The following is a 13,633-nucleotide window of genomic DNA, read 5'->3' on the forward strand; positions in this document are numbered from 1 at the left end:
CACTAGAATTGACAAGTGATGAATACAAGCTTTACAAAAAATTAAAAAAAGGTTGTTAACATTTAATGTCATGCAACACTAGTAGGTTGTAGCACTTCATGTACATGAACTTGGCTTGACATCTAATAATTGTCCTAAACTAAAACCATAAACATATGTTTCCACATTGCTACACTTATTATGCACAGAACACTCACTTGGGATTTTGAAAAAGAAACTGTGCTGAAGGATACTCAGATAAGAATGCAGGGGCCTCTATATCTGCAGGATCAATCGCGGGAATCGTCATGTAGATGTCTTCTGTCGAGAATGGAATGCTGCAATACACAAAACGGTTACTGAGGTTAATAAAAGCAAAGGTCCAATGTTGGATACAAATGATTGTACATATGTGATCAGTCTTGGAAATATGAGAACCATAAGCAACTTACCTCAGATCATCATCCAACAAGAATGAATTGGATGTAAGATTCTGAGAGTCCTTGCTCAGCATATCCCTCATCTCAGCAACAACCTATATGAAACCCAAAAAAAAATATTTAGAAACTACATGTGTAACTAATATTACACCAACAAATTAGTAACGATACTAGCCTCGTTTGATACACTCTGGGTCCCGTATTTGTCATCCCAGTACATTGTACTTATACGATATATTTGCCTAACAGTTAACGCCTGTCCAAAAGTGACAAGTTAATTTCATGTCTGATGAAAAGAAAATACAAAAGTTAAGTCATATTTAAGCTATAAGTAAGGTATACCGGACATAGATCGTGTCTGATCTCTTCCAGAGACTTTTTCCTTTTTTGGTGTATTACCTACAGAAAATTAAACTATATATAAGTCAACTGATTATTAAACTTTATTCTACTAGTAAAGATTTATCGCATACCAGAAACCCGACCGCCTGTCTGATATAATTTAGCTCATGCCAAGAAGGTCCTGTAAACTATATTGAGTGTCTAGTCAGCCTCGAGAGGAATATAAGTATTTATAACAAATATAACATGTTAAAAAAATCAACAAGAATAAAAAAAATACCTCTTCTTTTGCATTGGCTATCCATTTCTCCAGTTCTGCTAGACCAGATTTGACGTATTCCCCGTTGGAAAATGTACAGCACTCTCGTCGCAATAGAAGACTTAAAAATATGTTTTAATCAGTATAAGCAAACTCATAAAACCTATAGAATATATATTTCAAATAAAAAATCCAATACCTGTTGAAAAGTGATATGTTGATGAATGAAAAGACCTGAGTCGTAAGCTTGCGGATGAAAAACGAAGGTACCTGCATGTACGTTTACCAAGGTCAAAGCATATATTTAACAAATAATTACAACCCAAGTTAAAGAGTAAGAGATTTTAGTATTTTATCATACATGATTTCCACGTAGACGATCCATAAGAGAGTCCATGAACTCTATGATTTTCTCCCACTGACTACCAGCTGCCTGCTGAGGAATACCGCTAGGTGACCTAGACGGTTTACCACCGTGTACTCGTTGATTTTTTGGAGCCTTCACAGAAAATTTTCATAGTTCTAAAACTTAATAAAAGACCTAAAATATGACGCCAGCAGGCACTAACCTGGATGCATGAATTTAAAAGAGGTGATATTTCCTTCTTCAAGTTATCTCTTATCAAACCAAATATCTTCTCCACACAAGCAGTTAACTGTTGTTTAAACAGTATAGCTGGATACCTTGCTTCCATAGGTGAGATTCCATCTTCAAACCCTATGTATTTGTGTGGAGTGTACCCCTGATAATTGCATACAGCATACCATTAAAACATTTCTTGAGTATAATAATATTTTATTTCTAGGTGAAAGGCACCAAATTATAAAAAAGCCCCTCCTTATAACTCAACCACCAGAAGTCAAGATCACTAGTAAAAAGGGATGAAAGCTCTTAATTCTGACAAACAAAAAAGCCTTATTCAGAATATGGAACTTACTTGTGCAGCCCTCCCATTGGCCAAAGCGGACACACCAGAACGCTGAGATACAGGTGTCAAGAAACCATTGGACCGGAAATTCCTTTGCAACAGGCATAAAAGAGCTGAAGCATTAGATAACCAGTATGGCAAAGTAACACCTTCATCCCCCTCCTACAAAATAGAGCATAATATATTAGAAAGAAACAAATAGAAAGTACAGATCTACAAACAAAATACCTTAAGAACACTGTTGATCTTCTCAATAATGAAGTCAAAGATTGCAGTCCTTTCAGAGTCAAAGGCATGCCAATGAAGAAGACATTTATATATAACACTAGCAGCCACTGGTTTTCCATCTTTAAATCCCAAGTTTTCTTTAATGCACCGTAAGAGGATTTCAGAGTTCTCCTGCACCAAAAGTTTCAAAACAAACATTCATACATATTGCAAGGTGTAGCTGCCCAACTGCCAGTATTACAATCTTGTTGAAAAACAGACCTGGTGCCTTTCAGTAGTCATCTTTGACCGGCGTGAATCTGTCAAACCTTGAGAAATCAGATTTCCACTTTTGGTAGGTGTAGGTGTGTCCTGCACCATAATTACCACATTTCATAAGAAAATATATATTTTTGTGAGAGAAATTAAGCACACGATCTTACAAATAGAGCTTTTCGCTCAGGAAATGGAAGAGTGAGTGCACCAGATAGTTTCTGTGTACAAAACGATCAAAACCACAAGAAAATCAGCACTGTTTGAGTCAAACAAAAGTCAACTTTCATTTTAATAATCAACAATCAATATAAGGTACCTCAATAAAAGGCTTGGTGTTACTTGCCCAGTTTCCTTTCAGAGGGGTGCTTAATGTCTTCTGTCTTAGAACAAGGTTTTCCTTCTCCAAACTCGAGAACTTCTCCTCAAAACTACGTAAAAAAATATGTATACAAAATAATCAAATTAGCAAGGTCCTCAAAGGAGGCCTTTTGATATGAGCATACATGGGAAAAGTTTAAATACAAAGGGAGACAAAAATGAGAAGTGTGAGAAGGATTTGTGGCCACACAAAAAACCCCTAAAAAAATTCCAAAAAATTAATAAAAAAATCATAACTCAAAATATAAATAAAAAACGAAAAAGTTTAAAAACCAAAAATGTTTCCCTCGTCATTCCCGTTCCAAAAAAAACTCCGAAAAGACACAATGCAGAGACAAAAGACACAATTATAACTAAAAAGAGACACAATAAATAGCAAAATATAACACAGTGCCGAACAAAATATAACACAATGTTGAGTAATATAACACAATATTAAGAAAAAAAAGACACAATGTCAAGGAAAAAAGACACAACCAATGACGAAAATAAACACAAAACACAATGATAAACAAAAAGACACAATGGTCTTTTTCACTCAACATTGTCTTTTTCGAGTTTTTTTTTTTTTAAGAACGAGGAAGACGGTGGAAACATTAGTGTTTTTACTTTTTTTTGTTTTTTTATTAAATTTTGAGGTATGATTATTTATTTATTTATTTTTAATTTTTTTCAAGGGTGTGGCCATAAATCCTTCTCATCCTTCTCATTTTTTTCTCCCTTGACCCGAGCCATACATATGATAAATGAAATCTATAGGGAAAAAAGAAAGACCTATTCAGCTTCTGCTGGAGTTGCAAACATGTTTTCTCAACCTCCCTCAATTTTTTGAGGTTGTTGGATGCGTCTTCTTTAGCTTCAATAAGTTGGCTCTGTAATGAGGAGTTTTTCTCTTCCAATGTACTCAATGAACTCTGCAGGGAAGTGAATAAGTTTTAAGAAAAACAAGTTTTCAAATGGTGTCACTACATATGAAAGTTAATAATACATTTTTAGTTACCTTCAAATATGAATTTTCATTTCTCAGGTCAGTCATCCCAACAAGTTCTCTTTCTAACGAAGATTTTTCTTTTGCAGACATTTCCAATTTGTTTTGCAGCACTGCATTCTTGTTGCATTCATTGACTGTAGCCAACTTTGCTGCATCTAACTCAAGGGTCAACGATTGCACTATTTTTTGAAGTCTTGCAATTTCTACAGACTTAGATTCATCATTTGATCCCTGCATTAAATAGTGGCCCCGTTACAAATACAACTAAATTTAGTGTTTAGTGAGAACAAAACTGAAACCAAAATCAATACCCTTAATTTCTTCTCTAGTTGCAAGCGCCACGTGAGATCCTCCAGCTGCTTTTCTAGCTTAGTTTTTGCAAGGCGCAAAGCACCAGTCTCATTAGCATCCTGTGAAATATGAAACAAAATGATTTGTCATACACAAAAATAGATGATAATCAACAAAGAGAAGGTTAATAAATGCTTCCTAAAAGTATTTATAGATACTACAAGTATGATTGCAAATACTTATATCCTTATTTGGACTTCTATGATTTAGTTTTGGAACCTTCTTCAGTTATTTGCTAAGGATAAGAAAAGTCTTCATTGATAAAATATAAGGCCTACCTGATATATTTTAAAGTACAAATGCATACTAAATGTTGTACATATACATCTTTCTTCTAGTTTTCACAATATGATTGTAGTTTCATTTTGTGAACATCATTAAATGGAGTCTTTTAAGTTACTTTTATCTTTAAAAGTGTTTATAAGCCATGAATTCATATCTAATGAAATGAGATGCAAAGCAAAATGACACCAGAAAAAGGATAGACATCTGCAAGCATAATTATACAGTCAGAGAAGCATAGAGTGCAGGTACAGCCAATACTTCCATACCTGCTTAAGCTTCCTGAGCACTCTCTTTGCCAATTTTCGTCTCCAAAGACACTGTATTTTTGTGATATCACAATGACGATGTCGAAAAGCAGAACGAACCTTAAACATCCTCCATCGAGCCTGTGAAAACAAAATCACTAATATAATCACATGAAAATCTTGAAAACAGAAAAATGTATACATGAATACTGTACCTGAATTATAGTGGCAGCCCTATGTTCCCTTATGTGTAGAAATCTTTGTCGAGTAGCGAAACCACGTATGCTTGCTTGCAAGAGTAAAGCAAAGTGGTATTTCTGTGTATAAGCATTCCTCAACAGCCATCCACGAATATATTTCTGTATCAAAATGGCAGCAGCATCTCTTCGTTTTGCGGCATATGTAACTCTAGCAAGATAGCCTGCATAAATATCATTCAAAATAGTGAATTGTTAAACAATAGCAAAAAATATAATAGACTTTTTGATAACTGCAAAAAAAACAATGAAATGTGAACTCATTTTAAAGGAAAGAACCTCTGCAGCATGCTTGGAAAGTAATTGCAGCTGCTCGTTTCAATTTGAAGTCTTTGTGTGCAACAAATGTGCGAAGTCGAAGCTGGATACGCTTTGCAGCATTGTCCAATACTCCAGCACGTTGAGAGTCCAATATACCAATTTGTCCAGCCCTCAGGAAAACTTTGGTCTTCCCCAACTGTATACAATTATGGGGGGGGGGGGGGGATATGGAGAGGTTAAACCTCTGATAAAATAAAAGGTAGATATAGTTTCAACGGATTAACTGCGTCACTAATAATGCAACTCTAATCACAAATATTAAGCATCGTCATGTTTTATGTTGCAGATTTGAGTGAGCAAACCTGATAATTCTCAAGTTTCAGTTTTTGCAGGATTTTTTGTGTCATGGCTCGTCCATCGTAGCTGCAAGTTACAACTTAGGCAGCATTAGAATATGAACTATTGGTGAGTATATATAAAAGAAAAGGAAACCAAAATATAAACTAGACATTTGATGATCAGAATCAGATTCACTAAACATAAAGTATGGTCCAACTCAACGAACCCGCCTTAGGTATACCTTCCATCCATAACTTCCATGGCGATGATTCCAAACCGATCTACAAACTCATGGTAAGTTTTTCGAGTAGGATAACCAGCAAGACTAATTCGGACCGCCTCCAAAACACCCTACAAATATCACACTATAACTTCATACTGCTGCTTGAAACAAAGACAAAAAAACATGAACTTAATAGATCCATTTTCACATATTATCTAAAATAAAGTATATGTTCCTTCGAGTTCTCACATTAACATTGATGAAGTAATGTAGAATCAGAAAATCACAAAGGTGCACATTAAAATGACCATATAACGAAAACTGAAAAGGAATATAATGCCACTAACCCCGCAACGTAACTGATGTAACACACTCTGGTTTTCAAACTTGTGAGGTCGATTCACTGAGTTTGGCTTCACGCAGCGGACATAATGTGGTTCTGTTGTACTGAGGGTATCCATAAGAGCTTGTAGTTGTTGCTACAACCATAAAGGAACAAAAAAACATAAACATCACAACTATCATTAAATTCAACAATAAACTAACAAGATATACCTTAAATCTAGATGCCACAGAAGAGAACTTGTATGAAGATCTTGAAGATTCTTCTGGCAATTCGGGGAAAAGACCAGCAATAAAACCACACTTTGATGAAGACATCAGATTACAGTGATCAATTACAACATAATCACGGTTTTTATCCAAGAATGAATCTGTTTGATAATTGACCTGCATTTGAAGAAACATGACTAAATATTATTAAGATGTGTATCATGTTAGTAACACCTGTGTTCTCTTTCCTGACATGCTATGATATATGACTTACCTTGCCAGCATAGTGAGAAATGGTAAAATCTGTCTCAGAAAACTTTGCCTTCCCCAACCTGGGGTGGGCCCTCAAATTCTGGAAAAGCTTGTTTGCAAACGTTTCATGTGTTGACTTAGGGAACATGCTGCAAGAACATGTAAACAAAGATAAGAATACTTCTCAGAAAAACCAACATATAACTGTGCACCAAGCCACCAGTAAGAATCCTGTAAATTAATATGTACCAAGCTTCATCCAGTAGAGCGATTACTCCTATAGGCTTCTGCAACGTCAAAGAGCATGATGATAAGGAAGAACAGAAAACTAAGATCCGTCTATAATGCATAGAAAACAAACAGAAGTATGATACAACATGCAAAATTTTCAGAACTGAAGCAGGGACAAGAAAGGGTTTAAGAATAAATAACCCAAAAGGGTGACTCAAGCAGAGAAACCGTAATTGTCTCTCATAGAATATTAACAAGGACAAGTTAATTGAAAATTGCATGCTAGCTAAGTCGGTTATAGACATAAGAAACAGTTCCAAAGCAACCGTCAAGAACACTATAAACCAAGAAACATAGTAAATTAACTCATTAAATGTTTCTAAAGTTAAAACCTGAACGAATTTACAGCAAACTACTGGTATCATAGAGCATAGTAAAACAGAAGTAAAGCCAAATAAAGCACATCAGCCAGCGACAGAATTTATTTTTTGAGACCAAAAAGTGTGCCGAGTGCACGATTGAATCTATATAATAAACTGGAACTACAAATTAATATCATTATACATTTATACATGAAAACAGTGTCAAAATTCAAAAATATCAAGCATGGAGATTGTTATTGCAAAATAAGCTAACGCATACGAACTTAATAGCAGTAATGGCCATCTAAACAAAGATCCATTCACCACAAGAAAAAAGTAGCAGAAAACATATCCTTCTGTGTTAACAAATTTAAACAACTAGCACAAATCCCTTAAAAGAAGTGAAGAAAAGCTTGATTAATTCGTAAATTAACCATAATCATTTGTGTGGTTGATTTTATCTTTAACCCAATGAGCCATAGGTATTTTAGAGATGACAGAGAATACCATATTATAAGAATAAGAGATAACCTTTTCAATGAGATCTAAAACATCTTGATTATCTATAAACTCAATGTAGCTCCAAGTGATTGCTTCTTTCCGGTACTCCTCCTGCTCCATCTTAAAAACATGCTACAAAAATCCAGCAAAGCATGGTTGCAAAAAATAAAGGTAAATATGGGAGGTAAAAACCATATCAATGACATTCTAGAATGACTTGCAAAATAGAACAAAAAATCAATGCATAAAGACTGCTAGTCAATTATTTGATACGCTAAAATGTTTTAGGAAAGGTTACAGATACCTTACATCGCTTACTTTATGTATATTAGCAATAAAACACAAAAATGCATGTTATATATCATTGCTCACCTCATTGAAATGCTGCTGAAGCTTTTCATTCGCAAAATTAATGCAGAATTGCTCGAAACTGTAAAATGGAAAAACAAAATTGAACATTTTTATAAAACCATTAAGGCAAACATGAACACCGGGGGGGGGGGGGGGGGGGGGGGTGTTGGAATGTGTATCTTCGAATTCACAAAATGAAGTCTCCTTCTAATATTTACCAGACTTCCTGAATGTGTTTCATATAAGGCATGACTCACAACAGCAAGGAACTACATAACTAAAGCGAATATAAGGTGTAAACTAACCTGTTATGCTTAAAGCATTCAAACCCATATATATCAAGAACTCCAATTTGCATGCGAGAATTATTATCTTGCCCAACAGACCTATTGATCTTCTCAACAAGCCTGAAATATAACAAAAAGGTTGAGTAAACAGAGAATCAGCATCAAGACTGAGAGGATTAAGAGAGAAGATTTTGTAAATGCAAATAAAGCCAGACCAATCAAACAGGCGGGCATAAATGGTCTTTGCTAAAGCATCACGACTTGCAACAGCAGCATCACAATCAAGAGCTTTAATTATGATCCCTTCACGAGTTTGAATAGAACGTGTGCAAAGAGTTGCCAACAATTGTTTTACATCACACCTGAAAAGAAGGCCAAAAGTCACACATTTTCTGACAATGAGAAAAAAAAACATATCAAAACCAAAGCAAAAAACACATGATTTTCACTACTCACATAAAAAGATTAGCAGCGGTTTGAAGATGGAAATTAGATTTTTCATCCTTCACCATTGAAGAATCATGCTCTTTCCCTGGAGAAAACTCTATGTTCCCCAAATGTAGAATGGCAGCCAATGTACGAAATATGGCGTCCTAACAAGATAAGAAACTGACATGAAGAAAACAGCAAAAAATATAGCTTTTTAATCATGTTTAAAACATTATTCATTTATAAAGGCCGGTGGGCCAGCCCACCCCACCAAATAACTATACAATTCACCCTTTATGCAACCCACCCGAGCGTCCATGTTTCCACCATTAAGTCCATATCGAAAACTTATAAAAGCGTTACATCAGTGAGTGAATAAATATGATTGTAGAAATGTAGAAGACCTGCTCATCATTACTGATTCCAACAATATCCATAGCCCTTCTGGTCTTCACATATTCCTCTGCACTACTCACACCCTCTAACTCATAGACCGTGCTTTGATTTAAGTAATGAAAGTTTCTTGGGTGACCTAGCTTGTAATTGTCTGCATCCTGTAAAAAATGGTATGTAGAAACTTATATACCTTTTAATACGTTAATTATTTGAAGTTTAGAATTACTTGTTCCTATCATATGTAATTATGTATGCAGGAGGTTATATACCTCAAGATAAAATGTGTGGAAAATTGGAAATGGTTCTCTTTTTATTATAAATATGTGTGTGCAATACATAAACACGTATCACTGAAAGAGAGTTAAAGAGAAGAGAGTGTACTCTTCCAGATGCACACAGCTGGTAAAAGCAGTGGTAGTTTCTTTCAGGATCTGTAATCTGGACAACACGTGACCGCTCAAGTAGGTAGGTTCTGATTGCAGCACCTGATATTCTTCCATTTGCATCAAACTGAATCTCCACAAACTTGCCAAAACGACTGCAATCGAAAACAGTAAAATTTTCCCAATATTACATATGAACATAAGTGCTGTAGCTTTTCACATTAACAAAATCATGTCTACACAACTAGCATGAGCTGTCCATTAAAATGAAAAACTGTATAGTTGATGTGTTTGGATTGTAATAACTTGGATAGCTTGATCTTAAAAATTAAAAAGGTCATGGTGACCAACAGAGTGAAAGAGTAGATAAAATACAAATAGGGAATCAAAAGCAAACCTTGAATTGTCATTTCTAACAGTCCTAGCATTTCCAAATGCCTCCAAAAGGGGGTTTGACTATATAATGAGAAAAAAAAACAAGTCAAAATAATGTGATTGACTTATACTAGACAATGAGCCAGTATAAGGACCAGTAAAACTTACTTCTAGAACCTGCTGCTCAACTGTTCTGTCATCATTGGCAGCACGACCACCAACATAAGTAAGATACTGCATAATTAATTTTGTTGTTTCGGTTTTTCCGGCCCCGCTTTCTCCACTAACCAGTATTGATTGACTTTTTGCATCACCCATCATTGCTCTGCATGCAAACAATCAAAAAGAGATTAATGCATCATACCATCATCAAGAATTCATTAGATTGACAAAAAAAATATACACGACAGTTAATAAACCTGTAAGATGCATCTGCCACAGCAAATACATGAGGGCTTAGCTCACCAAATGGAGCTCCCTTGTATTGCTCCATCATGTGCACGTTATAAAGATGAGGAAGTTTTGTGAACGGGTTTACAGCAATTAAGATACTCCCTGTGTAAGTCTGACATAGACGCCAAGAACCAAATCAAAACAAGTGAAAACATGATACAAATAAGGGTAGGATAGTGTTAACTATCATAAAATGGATAACAAATGGCGGTTAAAAAAGATTTAAAAAGCTCTGTTTGAATATTAACTTTTAAGTGAGCATTAAAGAAAGCAGTAGAAAACAATAAACTGGCAAAATCTTGCACATTTGAAACACTAATAAATAAACTACATAGTTAGCATTACTTGTTGAAACATAAGCCCAACTTGTCAATTATAGGCCTATTGTATGATCCATGTAGCAGATTTGCAAAGGTATACAACATTATCTACCAATGACACCCAAACTGACTCGACGAACAAAGGTTCTCAAATGGTCCAGCCACCTTTTGCAAATGCAGTGATGATCAACCTCAATAAACCTTTTTTGCTCATAAAAATATTAGGTTGGAGATGTTCATGATAGTCTCATCATCACAGCGCATTTCTGTCAAACCAGTTGTGTCCCTTACTACTCTAATACCTCAAAAAGAATTCATTTGTTTCTTACAACTTTATCTAAAAGATACAGAATATGGGCAAGTAGGAAACTACTGGAATACTTATACACTTGTGTATTCTGACAATAAAATGAGTAGGTATAACATATATAAGAAGCTAAAAAGGCTCAAATCAAACTAAAGAACTAAGCTCCTTACTAACTCAAAACATATTACTATATTAGATAAAGAGTATCTAATCTGCTAGCTAAAGCCGGCCCATTATAATTTGGCATGTGTCATCTACATATGAGTTATGAACAAGTGTGTATCAAACAAACATATGACATTGCAATCCCATATGTCCTAAGTACACAGGGCAAACAAAATCGTGATATGAGTTAAAGACTAAAAAGAAACCACTAATTAAAGCATATAGCTTATGCTATAATTGCCTTATCTAATAATCCATGCAAAGAAGCACTATTCATGCTCATCTATTAGTTCTTCAGTACAGTTGTGTCATTGTGTGTAATGCTCAACATCATGACATATAAAGTGAAAAATGATAAATAATCAACTAAATCCGCATAAATCTACTTGTACAAAAATCATTAGTTAGCATTCAATTAGTGTATGGTGAGCATTCAAGACACAATACTTCAAGGTTCTTTGTCAGCATTTCCAACTTTCATGTCAACCATAATGCATGCATACTTTCTACTAGACTTCCTAAGTTTCCATCAAACTCGTTAAGTTTGACAAATCTATATGCAAATCCGCCAAGATTCATGATTTGCCAAGGTGGATACGAAATTACGAATATACAAATATTGATTCACACTAGACGGGCTAGCTACCTCTTTGTTTTATCATCTAATAGCAAAAGTACCACACATTAAAAAGCAACTTGTAAACAAAGAAAAATGCAGAAAAACTGAACAAGCATGAGAGTATTTCCGAAATTATCAATATACATGCATGTGCATGTTTTGAAATACAATAATCATTTCTATCAATAAAATGTTCTCAGATTTAAAAAGATGTCACTTACATATATCTCATTAAGTGCATATCGTTTCTTAAGATTGTCAAGCACTCCAGGCTCATTCAAGTAAGCCAATTTTGTCATATCATCCACCCCGCCATAGTCCGCATCAGCGTCTCTTAGTAACAGCTTCTCAGCAAAAGCCAGAACCTTCACAATGACATGAAAGGTTAAGACTGATCAAACTTCAAACTCATTTTCCAAACACTTCTTTTGCATAAAATTTCACATCATGAGTAAACCAATCAGGAAACCATTTCAAGTTAGTTGTCATTTTTAGGTTTCTTTTAACAGCACCACATAGTATGAACATTACAATATCACTAGCTTTAATCCAATGCATATAGCTATTTCCTTTCTTCAATTTTTCCCTATTGCGCATTTCTTGCTGCTAAAAGCCATTAACTTAGGGGGTGTTTGGCCTAGCTTTTATTTTTTGGCTTATGCTTATATTATAAATTAGCTTATAGCTTATTTTATATTATTTGATAAGCTCTTTTTAAGTGTTTGGATTAGCTTATATTTTATAAGTTGATAATAAGTTGTTAAATCCATCATTCTTTAATTTGTTAGAGTAATAAGTTGTTTTAATAATTATTAATCCACCATCATTTGGGGCAAATGAGTAACTTACACCCTTATACAAATAAGATTCGTTAAATAAGCTAAAAAACCATCTTCAAATAAGCTTATATAAGCTTATAAGCATAAGCTTAAAAAGCTAAAACAAACACCAAATTAAGCTTATTTTGTAAAAAAAAAGCTAAAAAAGCTATAAACTAGGTTTAAAAAGCTAGGCCAAACACCCCCTTAGTCTAAACTCTAAGCTCTCGAAAAAGTACAAATTGTCCAAATCATTATTCATCATGTTACTAGCTTCTGGATAACTAAATATCCAAATCCAACGGCCTTGCACTGGCATTAAAACATAAATGTAACCATGAATAAGATCATTTACTAATTGCATAAATCAACTATTCCCAAACACCAAAATAAAGTAATACGAATATATCTCCATATTAAAAATAAGATCCAACACGCGAAACAATAATAAATTCGATTAGTAAAGAGTGTAGATTGTAATGTATATTAATACAAGTATGAAGCTACAAAGATTGCCAAATTAATGATGTTAATGCTCACAACCTAATAACCTAATCTCTAATCTCAAAACATTTCAAATTTCCGTGTACAACACAATTAAACAGTTAGGTCAAAAAGAAAACAAAACAAACACATCTTCTTCAATTAAAGTAACTTAAACCACAAGTCAACTCCATTACCTGGTTGCCGGAGTCAGTGGAAACTTGAACCTGTTTACCGGCGAAGGCGGTAACCTCTCCGGCGACCCAGGCAGTGTCTCTATCCTCCACCCAGACCTTGGAGCCCTTGCGCAGACTCATACTGGCGTTGCTATTGCTCATTAGGTCATCGGATTGGAAAGCCCCAAATTGAAATTGAAATTGAAATTGAAAATGGAACCCTAGATAGAATGGAATTTGAGTTCTCCCGCCCTAACAGTGAAAGTAATTAAAGTAACGGGCCTACAAATTATTAATGTAATTGTAATGGTGGAGTTTAATGGAGGGATGAAATTGGGGATACAGCAGCAGTTACATTCGTAAACTTTAAACTGTGAACCAAACTCTTTTTTGTCTTTTAATTTAAACCCT

At 34.6% G+C, this 13,633-nt stretch overlaps 1 protein-coding gene across 1 annotated transcript; it reads right to left on the reverse strand.

The window, feature by feature from the left end:
- Positions 1-3: 3 nt before the first annotated feature.
- LOC143619818 (myosin-15-like) lies at positions 4-13,381 on the reverse strand. The gene is made up of 38 exons (XM_077091659.1): positions 13,244-13,381; positions 11,967-12,110; positions 10,301-10,446; positions 10,050-10,206; positions 9,904-9,962; positions 9,505-9,661; positions 9,132-9,281; positions 8,755-8,891; positions 8,514-8,660; positions 8,317-8,418; positions 8,033-8,090; positions 7,691-7,792; positions 6,816-6,853; positions 6,589-6,715; positions 6,318-6,491; positions 6,110-6,241; positions 5,781-5,890; positions 5,563-5,623; positions 5,219-5,396; positions 4,898-5,103; positions 4,704-4,823; positions 4,113-4,211; positions 3,811-4,032; positions 3,585-3,724; positions 2,749-2,860; positions 2,600-2,650; positions 2,439-2,528; positions 2,178-2,348; positions 1,959-2,111; positions 1,590-1,763; positions 1,382-1,519; positions 1,220-1,290; positions 1,042-1,141; positions 893-949; positions 762-818; positions 595-675; positions 432-514; positions 4-317 (listed from the first exon to the last, which is right to left on the reverse strand). The coding sequence occupies exons 1-38, from the start codon at positions 13,361-13,363 to the stop codon at positions 194-196; spliced, it is 4,548 nt and encodes a 1,515-aa protein (XP_076947774.1). The 5' UTR covers positions 13,364-13,381; the 3' UTR covers positions 4-193.
- Between the last annotated feature and the right edge of the window lie 252 nt (positions 13,382-13,633).

The sequence above is a fragment of the Bidens hawaiensis genome, unplaced genomic scaffold (genome assembly GCF_021521415.1).
Source record: "Bidens hawaiensis isolate Kalapana, Puna unplaced genomic scaffold, B.hawaiensis_p1.1 tig00002507_1, whole genome shotgun sequence".
NCBI classification, from domain to species: Eukaryota; Viridiplantae; Streptophyta; class Magnoliopsida; order Asterales; family Asteraceae; genus Bidens; species Bidens hawaiensis.

Excerpts from the sequence above, each read along its gene's own strand:
- LOC143619818 (XM_077091659.1), bottom strand. The coding sequence starts at position 13,363 with ATGAGTCTGCGCAAGGGCTCCAAGGTCTGGGTGGAGGATAGAGACACT. Across the intron at positions 10,447-11,966 it reads ATGCACTTAATGAGATATAT|ACTTACACAGGGAGTATCTT; the intron begins GTAAGTGACATC and ends CGTCTATGTCAG. Across the intron at positions 9,662-9,903 it reads GTTAGAAATGACAATTCAAG|TCGTTTTGGCAAGTTTGTGG; the intron begins GTTTGCTTTTGA and ends TTTCGATTGCAG.